Source organism: Diadema antillarum, unplaced genomic scaffold (genome assembly GCF_040938485.1).
Source record: "Diadema antillarum isolate AM-2024a unplaced genomic scaffold, OU_Dant_1.0 scf00000051, whole genome shotgun sequence".
Lineage (NCBI taxonomy): Eukaryota > Metazoa > Echinodermata > Echinoidea > Diadematoida > Diadematidae > Diadema > Diadema antillarum.
Window position 1 is genome coordinate 770,463 of NW_027270940.1, and position 16,511 is coordinate 786,973.

General features: G+C 38.7%; 1 protein-coding gene across 1 annotated transcript in view; it reads left to right on the top strand.

The window, feature by feature from the left end:
• The window catches only part of LOC139715566 (serine/threonine-protein kinase Nek1-like), a 34,957-nt gene that overhangs the window by 2,916 nt on the left and 15,530 nt on the right, over window positions 1–16,511 (top strand). Inside the window, exon 4 of the mRNA XM_071627128.1 lies at window positions 15,942–16,087. Coding sequence (XP_071483229.1) covers window positions 15,942–16,087 — 146 coding nt within the window. The remainder of the gene's footprint in view (window positions 1–15,941; window positions 16,088–16,511) is intronic.

The window sequence follows — 16,511 nt, forward strand, 5'->3', positions numbered from 1 at the left end:
AAAACCTTTTTCTTCTTCTTCTCCTTTCTTAGTCTTCAAAGGGCTTTGCATCCTCTTATAAATAAAGATTAACTTGACCTGCATGATTCTTGTGACTAGGAATGTTGTCCTACTCAAGAGGCTGTTATGAAATGGCCTTTTTAAAGAAGACCTTGGAATTTTTTAGACTGAGTTGGAATGAACCAAAGAGCTTGGCAGATCCTACCACTCATATTGGTTATTGAGCAAAGGCAAACTTATCAATACTTTCCCTCAGGACGGAATGTTTGGAGAGTCATGTTGTGACTTCATCTTGTCTTGATAGTTCTTGTCAAAGAGAAAATTTTACTTTGGGGCATTGCAACATGCCTCTTCTTGATCGTATACACCATGCCGAATCTGCACACAGTGCACCCCATGGAATACCTAAAGCCTACTGATTATACAGTACTAGTCACACTATTTGTCCTTCTGTAGTCAGCTGTGATGAAGCGAGCTGTTTGCCGTTGCATTCTTTCAGGCCTCTGAGTTTCCAAGATGGAACGTGAATCCCAGATGCAGGAGGATCATTCTATGTGAGGACGCACATGGAATTTAATGGCAGCTTCTCTTAATGATTGTTGAAGGAACTGTACATTAAGCCGTATAAAGCCAAGTTGTTGAGTGGCCTTCTTTGTGATTTCTGAAATAGGTGTTGACCATTTGAAATCACTGGATAAAAGCCATGAAGTTGTTGCATGGCCTTCTCGGTGATTTCTGAGATATATATGCTGACCATATAAAATCACTGGACAGAGTAAATCATATAAAGCCAAGTTGCTGAGCGACCTTCTCGGGGATTTCTGAGATATTTGTGTTGAACATCTAAACTTGAATACTGGACACTGTCCAGTGATTTAGTGGACAGAATAAGTTGTTTAAAGCCAAGTTATTGAGTGACCTTCTTGGTGATTTCTGAGGTATATGTTGACCATATGAAATCACTTGGACAGAGATTAAAGTTCCAGGTATTTTCCATATTTACAATCCTTCTTCTTGCTTTAATGAGGTCAGCTGTTGCACTGTATCATAAAGCTGTCATGATAAGTCCACCGTGTCATGGCTTGGGCATGTCAGGTCGATTGTAGGCCCCCCACCCCCTGGAGGGCCAAACCTGGTGCACTCGGACAGGATGTGGTCCGCAGTCTGCTCTAGACCACCACAGACTACAGCTGTAGAGCACCACACATGCCGAGGGACAAAGGCCCCATCATTGCATGCTGGCTCCAAGGCTGCCAACTCCAGTATACGGGCAGTTTAAAGTTACCCTCTCTTCAATCCAGTATGTCTTTGGATCTTTACGTACGGGTGTTACTTAGTAAGGCTCTGGCTCTTGCCTAGCTTCTGAGATAACAGAATGGAGCTGGCTGGGATGAAGGACCTCCTCCCTGCAAGAATGACACTTCTCTATGGTTGCATGAATACCGTCACCCTCACTCTGGTCGTGGTTAGTTTCAAAGTAGTGGATTGTGGTTGCCTGGACACTACGAGCAGGTTCTGACGAGACACATTGACGCAGCAATTAATTTTTTTTTTGTGACCCTCACATCCATAACAGAAAAGATCCACTGTTTGTTTGCCTTGCTGATCCATGTTTTCAGACTAATGAGCGGAGAATTGAAAGTGACCCGTGTGTGAGCACGACGTATATAAATCTTTACTGAAAGAACTTCTTTGATTTAACTCATCTTCCCTTAATTCCCTGATATTTGGAAAGGTCAATTAACACTTTTACCAAATTAGTGATAACTTAATAGTAATAATAGTAGTAGTAATAATAATAATGATAATAATAATAATGATAATAATAATAATAACAATAATAATAATAATAATAATAATAGTAATAATAATAATGATAATGATAATGATAATAACAACATTAATAATAGTAATAATGAAAATAGTAATGATGATAATAATAATGATAATAATAGTAGTAGTAATAATAATAATGATGATAATAATGATAATGATAATAATAATAATAAAAATAGTAATAGTAATAATAGTAGTAGTAATAATAAACAATGATAATAATAATAATAACAATAACGATACACACGATCAAGAACTAAAATATCAACTAAATATCATTGTAGAGTAGGGGAATATTTTTGGCATCACTACTGTCACTTGACAAGTGTTTGTCCAAGTGCAGGCTGAGCATTTCTAATTCTAGAACTTTTCCTTTTCACCAGTCATTTTCTCCTCTCATCTGCACACACAAACCATATTTCAGTGTGGACCATGGTCCATATTAATGCAATAATCCAGAACTAAATGTCAGCTAAATATCACCAAAGAGGAATATTTACATCGTCACTAAAGATTGTCTGACATTATATGTTCATCTAAGGGCAAGCTGAATACTTCCACAATTGTTCATTTCTACCAGCATTTAAGTCTGGTCCATGGTCCATGATAATAATACTAATACACATTGTATAATGATCCAGAACTAAATATTGACTAAATATCACTCTTTAAAAAGAGGAATATTTCATCATCGCTATCTTCTGACAAATGTTCATCCAAGAGCACAATAAACACAACAACTACAACTTTTCCTTTCCACCAGCACATTTCTCCCTCTCATGTGAACCAATGAACCCCGTTTCAGTGGGCTACATGGTCCATGCGAAGGACCGAATGGCCAGACTCAATTCACTGACCAATCTTTGTTTCATTTCACAAGCTCATCCATGTCTGCTGTGGATCAGACAATACATAGTACGGACATTCTCAATGAGATTACTTGACAGTTGTTTAAGATAGATATACTAACATATTTTAAATAGGTTGAATAAATTTGGATGAAAAGTATTAAGCACAGCTTCATAAACAGCCAATCAAATAAATTTTTTTTTTCCAAGTACTGTACCTTCTTGATCTAAGAGAGAAAATAAAAATAAACCGTGACATTAATGTGCTTGAACAGCAAATTAGTACCAAATCTCTGCTGAAGAGCACACAGCAATCCAAACTAGTGGCCTGCCCAGATGCGGCGGCAGACGAGGCCAGCTGGACACAATTTGAGAGGGAGCTGGGCCGAGTCGTTGTGTGGCGGGCTGGTGAGGCCAGGAGGGAGGCATGGAAGAGACACAGTGGAAGCTCCACTAGCCTGTGGAGTGGGGCTGTGCGGTCTGGGAATGCCATCCTCCTGGGTGCTCTCTCTTGAGGATTGTGCGGAAGGTAGCTAGGGTAGCTGATATCCTTTGTAACAACAACAACAACTGGTAGAGCTACTGCCAATTAACCATCATGATTTTGACCTGTGACCTTGGAGAATTCTTTATAGATAACAGATCAATCGTTCTTCCAGTTGTACAGTATATGGACACAACTTCCCCAAACAGACATAAATAATGTAACTATCCTGTTTAAACATGTACATGTACATATTCTAATGGTTGAGATTCAGTTCAGTGACATGTATTTATTTCTAGTAAATGATACACATACAAACAACAATACAATAATTTTGAACATGTTGAGGACACATACCTAGAAGTCTAAAAAAAAAGAAAAAAAGAAGATGCTTATGTTGAATATGGCCTTAACATAAAATGAATATAATATGCATTCATTTAAATACATATGATATAAGAATATGATATTCTGGTAGAATTCTACCACATCTTGCATTGCAATGACTGGGTACTTTCCTGTGCTCAGACTTAACAGTTCTTCATATTTGCCAATAGCAAGCTTTGGCCTTTTCTCTGTAGAGTGGAGCAGGCAACTCGGGGTTTTTATTTTAGTGTTAATTTTGTGATTGCAAGCAAAGATGGGTGCCAAGCTCAAGGGTGAAAAAAAAAATAGAAACAGATGTAGGTTATGACCTACTCTGATTTGCTTGATCTTGTTGAACATTGTTGTTATTTCAAGTCTAGGGGGCATACCACTGCTTGGTTTCCTTACACTTTAGGACGGACAGATTCTGGTCGTAAACCTTTTTCTTCTTCTTCTCCTTTCTTAGTCTTCAAAGGGCTTTGCATCCTGTTATAAAGATTAACTTGACCTGCATGCTTCTTTTGACTGTGAATGATGTCCTACTCAAGAGGCTGTTGAGAAATGGCCTTTTTAAGAAGACCTTGGAATTTTTTAGACTGAGTTGGAATGAACCAAAGAGCTTGGCAGATCCTACCACTCATATTGGTTATTGAGCAAAGGCAAGCTTATCAATACTTTCCCTCAGGACGGAATGTTTGGAGAGTCATGTTATGACTTTTCCTTGTCTTGGTAGTACTTTTCAAGTGAAAAATTTGCTTGGGGGTGGGGGGTGGGGGGTATTGCAGTGTGCCTCTTCTAGATCTTACACAGCATGTTTTAATAGTGTGCATGCTGTGTGCCTTATAAACAAACTAGGCCATCTTAGTAATATCCTGCTGATCATACTAGTCACACTGTTTGTTCTGTAGTCAGCTGTGACGAGGCGAGCCGCTTGCTGTTGAATTCTTTCAGGCCTCTGAGTTTCCAAGATGGAATGTGGGTCCCAAATGCAGGAGGATCATTCTATGTGAGGACGCACATGGAATTTAAAGGCAGTTTCTCTTAATGATTGTGGAAGGAAAAGCCAAGTTGTTGAGTGGCCTTCTTTGTGATTTCTGAAATAGGTGTTGACCATTTCAAATCACTGGATAGAATAAGTTGTTAAAAGCCAAGTTGTTGCATGGCCTTCTTGGTGATATCTGAGACATATGCTGACCATATAAAATCACTGGACAGAGTAGATCATATAAAGCCAAGTTGCTGAGTGACCTTCTTTGGGATTTCTGAGATATATGTGTTGAACGTCATCTAAACTTGAATACTGGACACTGTCCAGTGATTTAGTGGACAGAATAAAGTTGTTTAAAGCCAAGTTATTGAGTGACCTTCTTGGTGATTTCTGAGGTACATGTATATGTTGACCATATTGTATGAAATCACTTGGACAGAGATTAAAGTTCCAGGTATTTTCCATATTTACAATCCTTCTTGCATGTGAGGCCTACTGCTGCACTGTATCATGAAGCTGTCATGATCAGTCCACGGTGTCACGGCTTGGGCATGTCAGGTTGATTGTAGGCCCCCCACCCCCTGGAGGGCCAAACCTGGTGCACTCGGACAGGATGTGGTCTGCAGTCTGCTCTAGACCACCACAGACTACAGCTGTAGAGCACCACACATGCCGAGGGACAAAGGCCCCATCGTTGCATGCTGTCTCCAAGACTGCCAACTCCAGTATGCGGGCAGTTTAAAGTTACCCTCTCTTCAATCCAATATGTCTTTGGATCTTTACGTGTGTTACTTTGTAAGGCTCTGGCTCTTGCCTAGCTTCTGAGATAACAGAATGGAGCTGGCTGGGATGAAGGACCTCCTCCCTGCAAGAATGACACTTCTCTATGGTTGCATGAATACCGTCACCCTCACTCTGGTCGTGGTTAGTTTCAAAGTAGTGGATTGTGGTTGCCTGGACACTAAGAGCGGGTTCTGACGAGACACATTGACGCAGCAATTAATTTTTTTTTTGTGACCCTCACATCCATAACAGAAAAGATCCACTGTTTGTTTGCCTTGCTGATCCATGTTTTCAGACTAATGAGCGAAGAATTGAAAGTGACCCGTGTGTGAGCACGACGTATATAAATCTTTACTGAAAGAACTTCTTTGATTTAACTCATCTTCCCTTAATTCCCTGATATTTGGAAAGGTCAATTAATGCTTTTACCAAATTAGTGATAACTTAATAGTAATAATAGTAGTAGTAATAATAATAATGATAATAATAATGATAATGATAATAATAATAATAATAGTAATAATAATGATAATGATAATAATAACATTAATAATAGTAATAATGAAAATAGTAATGATGATAATAATAATGATAATAATAGTAGTAGTAATAATAATAATGATGATAATAATGATAATGATAATAATAATAATAAAAATAGTAATAATAATAATAGTAGTAGTAATAATAATATTTGTAAACAATGATAATAATAATAATAACAATAACGATAAACACGATCAAGAACTAAAATATCAACTAAATATCATTGTAGAATAGGGGAATATTTTTGGCATCACTACTGTCACTTGACAAGTGTTTGTCCAAGTGCAGGCTGAGCATTTCTAGAACTTTTTCTTTTCACCAGTCATTTTCTCCTCTCATCTGCACACACAAACCATATTTCAGTGTGGACCATGGTCCATATTAATGCAATAATCCAGAACTAAATGTCAGCTAAATATCACCAAAGAGGAATATTTACATCGTCACTAAAGATTGTCTGACATTATATGTTCATCTAAGGGCAAGCTGAATACTTCCACAATTGTTCATTTCTACCAGCATTTAAGTCTGGTCCATGGTCCATGATAATAATACTAATACACATTGTATAATGATCCAGAACTAAATATTGACTAAATATCACTCTTTAAAAAGAGGAATATTTCATCATCGCTATCTTCTGACAAATGTTCATCCAAGAGCACAATAAACACAACAACTACAACTTTTCCTTTCCACCAGCACATTTCTCCCTCTCATGTGTACCAATGAACCCTGTTTCAGTGGGCTACATGGTCCATGCGAAGGACCGAATGGCCAGACTCAATTCACTGACCAATCTTTGTTTCATTTCACAAGCTCATCCATGTCTGCTGTGGATCAGACAATACATAGTATGGACATTCTCAATGAGATTACTTGACAGTTGTTTAAGATAGATATACTAACATATTTTAAATAGGTTGAATAAATTTGGATGAAAAGTATTAAGCACAGCTTCATAAACAGCCAATCAAATAAATTTTTTTTTTTCCAAGTACTGTACCTTCTTGATCTAAGAGAGAAAATAAAAATAAACCGTGACATTAATGTGCTTGAACAGCAAATTAGTACCAAATCTCTGCTGAAGAGCACACAGCAGTCCAAACTAGTGGCCTGCCCAGATGCGGCGGCAGACGAGGCCAGCTGGACACAATTTGAGAGGGAGCTGCGGCGAATCGTTGTGTGGCGGGCTAGTGAGGCCAGGAGGGAGGCATGGAAGAGACACAGTGGAAGCTCCACTAGCCTGTGGAGTGGGGCTGTGCGGTCTGGGAATGCCACCCTCCTGGGTGCTCTCTCTTGAGGATTGTGCGGAAGGTAGCTAGGGTAGCTGATATCCTTTGTAACAGCAACAACTGGTAGAGCTACTGCCGATTAACTGTCATGATTTTGACCTGTGACCTTGGAGAATTCTGTATAGATAACAGATCAATAGTTCTTCCAGCTGTACAGTATATGGACATACAACTTCCCCAAACAGACATAAAGAATGTAACTATCCTGTTTAAACATGTACCTGTACATATTCTAATGGTATAGATTCAGTTCAGTACGTGACATGTATTTATTTCTAGTAAATGATAAAATATGATACAAACAACAATATAATAATTTTGAACATGTTAAGGACACGTACTTAGAAGTTAAAAAAAAAGAAAAAAGAAGATGCTTATATGTTGAATATGGCCTCAACATAAATGAATATAATGCATTAATTTAAATACATATGATATAAGAATTATTATGATATTCTGATAGAATTCTACCACATCTTGCATTGCAATGACTGGGTACTTTCCTGTGCTCAGACTTAACAGTTCTTCATATTTGCCAATAGCAAGCTTTGGCCTTTTCTCTGTAGAGTGGAGCAGGCAACTCGGGGTTTGTATTTTAGTGGTAATTTTGTGATTGCAAGCAAAGATGGGTGTCAAGCTCAAGGGTGGAAAAAAAAAAATAGAAACAGATGTAGGTGATGACCTACTTTGATTTGCTTGATCTTGTTGAACATTGTTTTTATTTTAAGTCTAAGGGGCATACCACTGCTTGTTTTCCTTACACTTTAGGACGGACAGATTCTGGTCGTAAAACCTTTTTCTTCTTCTTCTCCTTCCTTAGTCTTCAAAGGGCTTTGCATCCTCTTATAAATAAAGATTAACTTGACCTGCATGATTCTTGTGACTAGGAATGTTGTCCTACTCAAGAGGCTGTTATGAAATGGCCTTTTTAAAGAAGACCTTGGAATTTTTTAGACTGAGTTGGAATGAACCAAAGAGCTTGGCAGATCCTACCACTCATATTGGTTATTGAGCAAAGGCAAACTTATCAATACTTTCCCTCAGGACGGAATGTTTGGAGAGTCATGTTATGACTTTTCCTTGTCTTGGTAGTACTTTTCAAGTGAAAAATTTGCTTGGGGGGGGGGGGGGTGGGGGGTATTGCAGTGTGCCTCTTCTAGATCTTACACAGCATGTTTTAATAGTGTGCATGCTGTGTGCCTTATAAACAAACTAGGCCATCTTAGTAATATCCTGCTGATCATACTAGTCACACTGTTTGTTCTGTAGTCAGCTGTGACGAGGCGAGCCGCTTGCTGTTGAATTCTTTCAGGCCTCTGAGTTTCCAAGATGGAATGTGGGTCCCAGATGCAGGAGGATCATTCTATGTGAGGACGCACATGGAATTTAAAGGCAGCTTCTCTTAATGATTGTGGAAGGAAAAGCCAAGTTGTTGAGTGGCCTTCTTTGTGATTTCTGAAATAGGTGTTGACCATTTCAAATCACTGGATAGAATAAGTTGTTAAAAGCCAAGTTGTTGCATGGCCTTCTTGGTGATATCTGAGATATATGCTGACCATATAAAATCACTGGACAGAGTAGATCATATAAAGCCAAGTTGCTGAGTGACCTTCTTTGGGATTTCTGAGATATATGTGTTGAACGTCATCTAAACTTGAATACTGGACACTGTCCAGTGATTTAGTGGACAGAATAAAGTTGTTTAAAGCCAAGTTATTGAGTGACCTTCTTGGTGATTTCTGAGGTACATGTATATGTTGACCATATTGTATGAAATCACTTGGACAGAGATTAAAGTTCCAGGTATATTCCATATTTACAATCCTTCTTGCATGTGAGGCCTACTGCTGCACTGTATCATGAAACTGTCATGATCAGTCCACGGTGTCACGGCTTGGGCATGTCAGGTTGATTGTAGGCCCCCCACCCCCTGGAGGGCCAAACCTGGTGCACTCGGACAGGATGTGGTCTGCAGTCTGCTCTAGACCACCACAGACTACAGCTGTAGAGCACCACACATGCCGAGGGACAAAGGCCCCATCATTGCATGCTGTCTCCAAGACTGCCAACTCCAGTATGCGGGCAGTGTAAAGTTACCCTCTCTCCAATCCAATATGTCTTTGGATCTTTACATGCGTTACTTAGTAAGGCTCTGGCTCTTGCCTAGCTTCCAAGCTGACAGAATGGAGCTGGCTAGGATGAAGGACCTCCTCCCTGCAAGAAAGACACTTCTCTATGGTTGCATGAATGCTATCACCCTTACTCTGGCCATGGCTAGTTTCAAAGTACTGTAAAAGTGGATATTTTCGCGCGACTAATTTTTCGCGTTTGGCCGGGTAAGAAGAGTTTCGCGTGTTTTTAATTCCGCGGAATCAAGACATCACGCATAGGAACTTATGGCAAGCAAAAATATTCGCGTGCTTTTATTTTCGCGCTAGTTTCTGGTTGCGCGAAATGCGCGAAAATTTCAACACCGCGAAAATTTCCACTTTTACAGTAGTGGATTGTGGTTGCCTGGACACTACGAGCGGATTCTGACGAAACTTGTGACACATTGAAGCAACAATTGATTTTTTTTTTGTGACCCTCACATCCATTACAGAAAAGATCCACTGTTTGTTTGCCTTGCTGATCCATGTTTTTTTTTTCAGACTAATGAGCGAAGAAGTGAAAGTGTCACATGTGTGAGCACGACGTATATAAATCTTTACTGACAGAAATTGTTTGATTTAAGTTATCTTCCCTTAATACCCTGATATTTGGAAAGGTCAATTATGCTTTTACCAAATTAGTGATTGCTTAATAATAATAATAATAATAATAATATTAATGATAATAATAATAATACTAATAAGAATAATAATAACAATAATAATAATAATAATAATAATAATAATAATAATAATAATAATAATAATAATAATAATAATAACAACAACAATAGTAATAATAATAATAATAATGATAATAATAATAATAATAACAACAACAACAATAATTATACACATGATCAAGAACTAAAATATCAACTAAATATCATTATAGAATAGGGGAATATTTTCGGCATCACTACTGTCACTTGACAAGTGTTTGTCCAAGTGCAGGCTGAGCATATCTAGAACATTTTCTTTTCACCAGTCATTTTCTCCTCTCATCTGCGCACACAAACCATGTTTCAGTGTGGTCCATGGTCCATAATAATGTTATGCAATGATCCAGAACTAAATGTCAACTAAATATCACCAAAGAGGAATATTTACATCGTCACTAAAGATCGTCTGACATATGTTCATCTAAGGGCAAGCTGAATACTTCCACAATTGTTCATTTCTACCAGCAGGTCTGAACACATGAAACCCATTTAAGTCTGGTCCGTGGTCCATGATAATAATAATAATACACATTGTATAATGATCCAGAACTAAATATTGACTAAATATCACTCTTTAAAAAGAGGAATATTTCATCATCGCTATCTTCTGACAACTGTTCCTCCAAGAGCACAATAAACACGACAACTACAACTTTTCCTTTCCACCCGCCCGTTTCTCCTCTCATATGAACGCATGAACCCTGTTTTAGTGTTACATGCTACATGGTCCATACGAAGGACCAAACTGCCAGACTTGATTCATTGACCCACCCTTCTTCCACTTTACAACAACTACAACTTTTCCTTTCCACCAGCACATTTCTCCCTCTCATGTGTACCAATGAACCCCGTTTCAGTGGTCTACATGGTCCATGTGAAGGACCGAATGGCCAGACTCGATTCACTGACCAATCTTTGTTTCATTTCACAAGCTCATCCATGTCTGCTGTGGATCAGACAATACATAGTACGGACATTCTCAATGAGATTACTTGACAGTTGTTTAAGATAGATATACTAACATATTTTAAATAGGTTGAATAAATTTGGATGAAAAGTATTAAGCACAGCTTCATAAACAGCCAATCAAATAATTTTTTTTTTCCAAGTACTGTACCTTCTTGATCTAAGAGAGAAAATAAAAATAAACCGTGACATTAATGTGCTTGAACAGCAAATTAGTACCAAATCTCTGCTGAAGAGCACACAGCAGTCCAAACTACTGTAGTGGCCTGCCCAGATGCGGCGGCAGACGAGGCCAGCTGGACACAATTTGAGAGGGAGCTGCGCCGAATCGTTGTGTGGCGGGCTGGTGAGGCCAGGAGGGAGGCATGGAAGAGACACAGTGGAAGCTCCACTAGCCTGTGGAGTGGGGCTGTGCGGTCTGGGAATGCCACCCTCCTGGGTGCTCTCTCTTGAGGATTGTGCGGAAGGTAGCTAGGTTAGCTGATATCCTTTGTAACAACAACAACTGGTAGAGCTACTGCCGATTAACTGTCATGATTTTGACCTGTGACCTTGGAGAATTCTGTATAGATAACAGATCAATAGTTCTTCCAGCTGTACAGTATATGGACATACAACTTCCCCAAACAGACATAAAGAATGTAACTATCCTGTTTAAACATGTACCTGTACATATTCTAATGGTATAGATTCAGTTCAGTACGTGACATGTATTTATTTCTAGTAAATGATAAGATATGATACAAACAACAATATAATAATTTTGAACATGTTAAGGACACGTACTTAGAAGTTAAAAAAAAAGAAAAAAGAAGATGCTTATATGTTGAATATGGCCTTAACATAAATGAATATAATGCATTAATTTAAATACATATGATATAAGAATTATTATGATATTCTGATAGAATTCTACCACATCTTGCATTGCAATGACTGGGTACTTTCCTGTGCTCAGACCTAACAGTTCTTCATATTTGCCAATAGCAAGCTTTGGCCTTTTCTCTGCAGAGTGGAGGAGGCAACTCGGGGTTTGTATTTTAGTGGTAATTTTGTGATTGCAAGCAAAGATGGGTGTCAAGCTCAAGGGTGGAAAAAAAAATAGAAACAGATGTAGGTTATGACCTACTTTGATTTGCTTGATCTTGTTGAACATTGTTTTTATTTTAAGTCTAGGGGGCATACCACTGCTTGTTTTCCTTACACTTCAGGACGGACAGATTCTGGTCGTAAAACCTTTTTCTTCTTCTTCTCCTTTCTTAGTCTTCAAAGGGCTTTGCAACCTGTTATAAATAAAGATTAACTTGACCTGCATGATTCTTGTGACTAGGAATGTTGTCCTACTCAAGAGGCTGTTATGAAATGGCCTTTTTAAAGAAGACCTTGGAATTTTTTAGACTGAGTTGGAATGAACCAAAGAGCTTGGCAGATCCTACCACTCATATTGGTTATTGAGCAAAGGCAAACTTATCAATACTTTCCCTCAGGACGGAATGTTTGGAGAGTCATGTTGTGACTTCATCTTGTCTTGATAGTTCTTGTCAAAGAGAAAATTTTACTTTGGGGCATTGCAACATGCCTCTTCTTGATCGTATACACCATGCCGAATCTGCACACAGTGCACCCCATGGAATACCTAAAGCCTACTGATTATACAGTACTAGTCACACTATTTGTCCTTCTGTAGTCAGCTGTGATGTAGCGAGCTGTTTGCTGTTGAATTCTTTCAGGCCTCGGAGTTTCCAAGATGGAACGTGAATCCCAAATAAGGGAGGATTATTCTATGTGAGGACGCACATGGAATTTAAAGGCAGCTTCTCTAAATGATTGTGGAAGGACGATCTTTACATTATAAAGCCGTATAAAGCCAAGTTGTTGAGTGGCCTTCTTTGTGATTTCTGAAATAGGTGTTGACCATTTCAAATCACTGGATAGAATATGTCGTTAAAAGCCATGTTGTTGCATGGCCTTCTTGGTGATTTCTGAGATATATGCTGACCATATAAAATCACTGGACAGAGTAAATCATATAAAGCCAAGTTCCTGAGCGACCTTCTTGGAGATTTCTGAGATATATGTGTTGAACATCTAAACTTGAATACTGGACACTGTCCAGTGATTTAGTGGACAGAATAAGTTGTTTAAAGCCAAGTTATTGAGTGACCTGCTTGGTGATTTCTGAGGTATATGTTGACCATATGAAATCACTTGGACAGAGATTAAAGTTCCAGGTATATTCCATATTTACAATCCTTCTTGCATGTGAGGCCTACTGCTGCACTGTATCATGAAACTGTCATGATCAGTCCACGGTGTCACGGCTTGGGCATGTCAGGTTGATTGTAGGCCCCCCACCCCCTGGAGGGCCAAACCTGGTGCACTCGGACAGGATGTGGTCTGCAGTCTGCTCTAGACCACCACAGACTACAGCTGTAGAGCACCACACATGCCGAGGGACAAAGGCCTCATTGTTACATGGTGGCGCCAAAACTGCCAACTCCAGTATGCGGGCAGTTTAAAGTTACCCTCTCTTCAATCCAGATACATGTCTTTGGATCTTTACATGCGTTACTTAGTAAGGCTCTAGCTCTTGCCTAGCTTCTGAGATAACAGAATGGAGCTGGCTGGGATGAAGGACCTCCTCCCTGCAAGAATGACACTTCTCTATGGTTGCATGAATACCGTCACCCTCACTCTGGTCGTGGTTAGTTTCAAAGTAGTGGATTGTGGTTGCCTGGACACTACGAGCGGATTCTGACGAGACACATTGACGCAGCAATTAATTTTTTTTTTTTGTGACCCTCACATCCATAACAGAGAAGATCCACTGTTTGTTTGCCTTGCTGATCCATGTTTTTCAGACTAATGAGCGAAGAAGTGAAAGTGTCACATGTGTGAGCACGAAGTATATAAATCTTTACTGACAGAAATTGTTTGATTTAAGTTATCTTCCCTTAATTCCCTGATATTTGGAAAGGTCAATTATGCTTTTACCAAATTAGTGATAGCTTAATAATAATAATAATAATAATAATAGTAATGGTAATGATTATAATGATGATGATAATAATAATAACAATAATAGTAACAATGATAGTAATGATAATAGTAGTAGTAGTAGTAGTAGTAGTAATAATAATAATAATAATAATAATAATAATAATAATAATAATAATAATAATGATAATAATAATGATAACAATAATGATACACATGATCAAGAACTAAAATATCAACTAAATATCATTATAGAATAGGGGAATATTTTCGGCATCACTACTGCCACTTGACAAGTGTTTGTCCAAGTGCAGGCTGAGCATTTCTAATTCTAGAACTTTTCCTTTTCACCAGTCAGTTTTTCCTCTCATCTGCACACACAAACCATGTTTCAGTGTGGCCCATAGTCTGTGATAATGATGATAATACACATATTCAATGGTCCAAAAGTTAATGTCAACTAAATATCACCAAAGAGGAATATTTACATCGTCACTAAAGATCGTCTGACATATGTTCATCTAAGGGCAAGCTGAATACTTCCACAATTGTTCATTTCTACCAGCAGGTCTGAACACATGAACCCCATTTAAGTCTGGTCCGTGGTCCATGATAATAGTAATAATACACATTGTATAATGACCCAGAACTAAATATCGACTAAATATCACTCTTTAAAAAGAGGAATATTTCATCATCGCTATCTTCTGACAAATGTTCGTCCAAGAGCACAATAAACACAACAACTACAACTTTTCCTTTCCACCAGCACATTTCTCCCTCTCATGTGTACCAATGAACCCCGTTTCAGTGGTCTACATGGTCCATGCGAAGGACCGAATGGCCAGACTGGATTCACTGACCAATCTTTGTTTCATTTCACAAGCTCATCCATGTCTGCTGTGGATCAGACAATACATAGTACGGACATTCTCAATGAGATTACTTGAAAGTTGTTTCAGATAGATATACTAACATATTTTGAATAGGTTAAATAAATTTGGATGAAAAGTATTAAGCACAGTTTCATAAACAGCCAATCAAATAAATCTTTTTTTTCAAGTACTGTACCTTCTTGATCTAAGAGAGAAAATGAAAATAAAGCGTGACATTAATGTGCTTGAACAGCAAATTAGTATCAAAACTCTGCTGAAGAGCACAGCAGTCCAAACTAGTGGCCTGCCCAGATGCGGCGGCAGACGAGGCCAGCTGGACACAATCGGAGAGGGAGCTGCGCCGAGTCGTATGGCGGGCTGGTGAGGCCAGGAGGGAGGCACAATGGAAGCTCCACTAGCCTGTGGAGTGGGGTTTTGGGGTCTGAGAACATCATCATCATGGGTACAAGCTCTTGAAGATTGTGCGGAAGGTAGCTAGGTTAGCTGATATCATTTGTAACTGGTAGAGCTACTGCCAATTAAACATCATGATTTTGACCTGTGACCTTGGAGAATTCTTTATAGATAACAGATCAAAATCCTAATTTGTAATAATTAACAGCTAGCAGAGCTACTGCCATGATTTTGACCTGTTCTCTTGAAGGTAAAAGATCAAAGCCTTGTACATGCTATAGGTGTTACTCACTGTAAGTTGAAGTAGTTAATGTACAATTGAAGTGAAGTGAAGTGAATGGTTTATTTGGTAAAAACTTGCAAACATGTAGCATGAAGGCTAAAATACATTGCAATGACATAAATACCTCCAAATTATTATATAACGTACAATTTTACCAAAAATACAGAAGTATGAATATTATACACCATCCTTCATCACTCTACGTAATAAAAGAATATACTAGTATATGTAACCTGCGAAATTATATTCTAAAGATATACAACATGTGGCACGGTGCTGCTTTCATTACCAATGAAATTTTGATTATCCGGGGTATCTATTTTCTCTTCTTCCCCTCCCCTCTTCCCCTCCCCCTCCCCTCTCCTCCTCCCCCTCCCCCTCCCCCCAGGACTACTGCGATGGAGGGAACCTGGATGAGCGGATTCAGACGGCCAAGCTGAGGTCAGAACACTTCAGCGAGGATCGCGTCATGCAGTGGTTCATTCAGCTGGCCATGGCCGTCCAGTTCATTCACTCCAAAAAGATCCTACACAGGTCAGCCAGGGCCAAAAAAAATTGATTTAAAGGGGATGGTTAGTAACTGATCCGTGGGAATTAGTTAAAATGCTGGGTAATGATTGTTCCAATCCTTGTGGGATTCATTTGAGAGTACATTATGTATCTATTGTTGTGTGAAAATTATTTGCTTCAGAATGGTCTCGTATTCACAGTAATGTGCAGTTTAATGTTTCCAGGTTAGCATGCCTGTACAGTGACGGGGCGATTAAACTGCACATTACTTGAATATGAGACCATTCTGAAGCGAGTAATTTTCACACAACAATAGATATATAATGTACTCTTAAATGAAGCCCACAAGGATTGGAACAATCATCCCCCAACATTCCCACTGATTCCCACTGATCAGTTACTAGCCATCCCCTTTAAATAGTTCTTTGATCATTACACATTGTGTTAT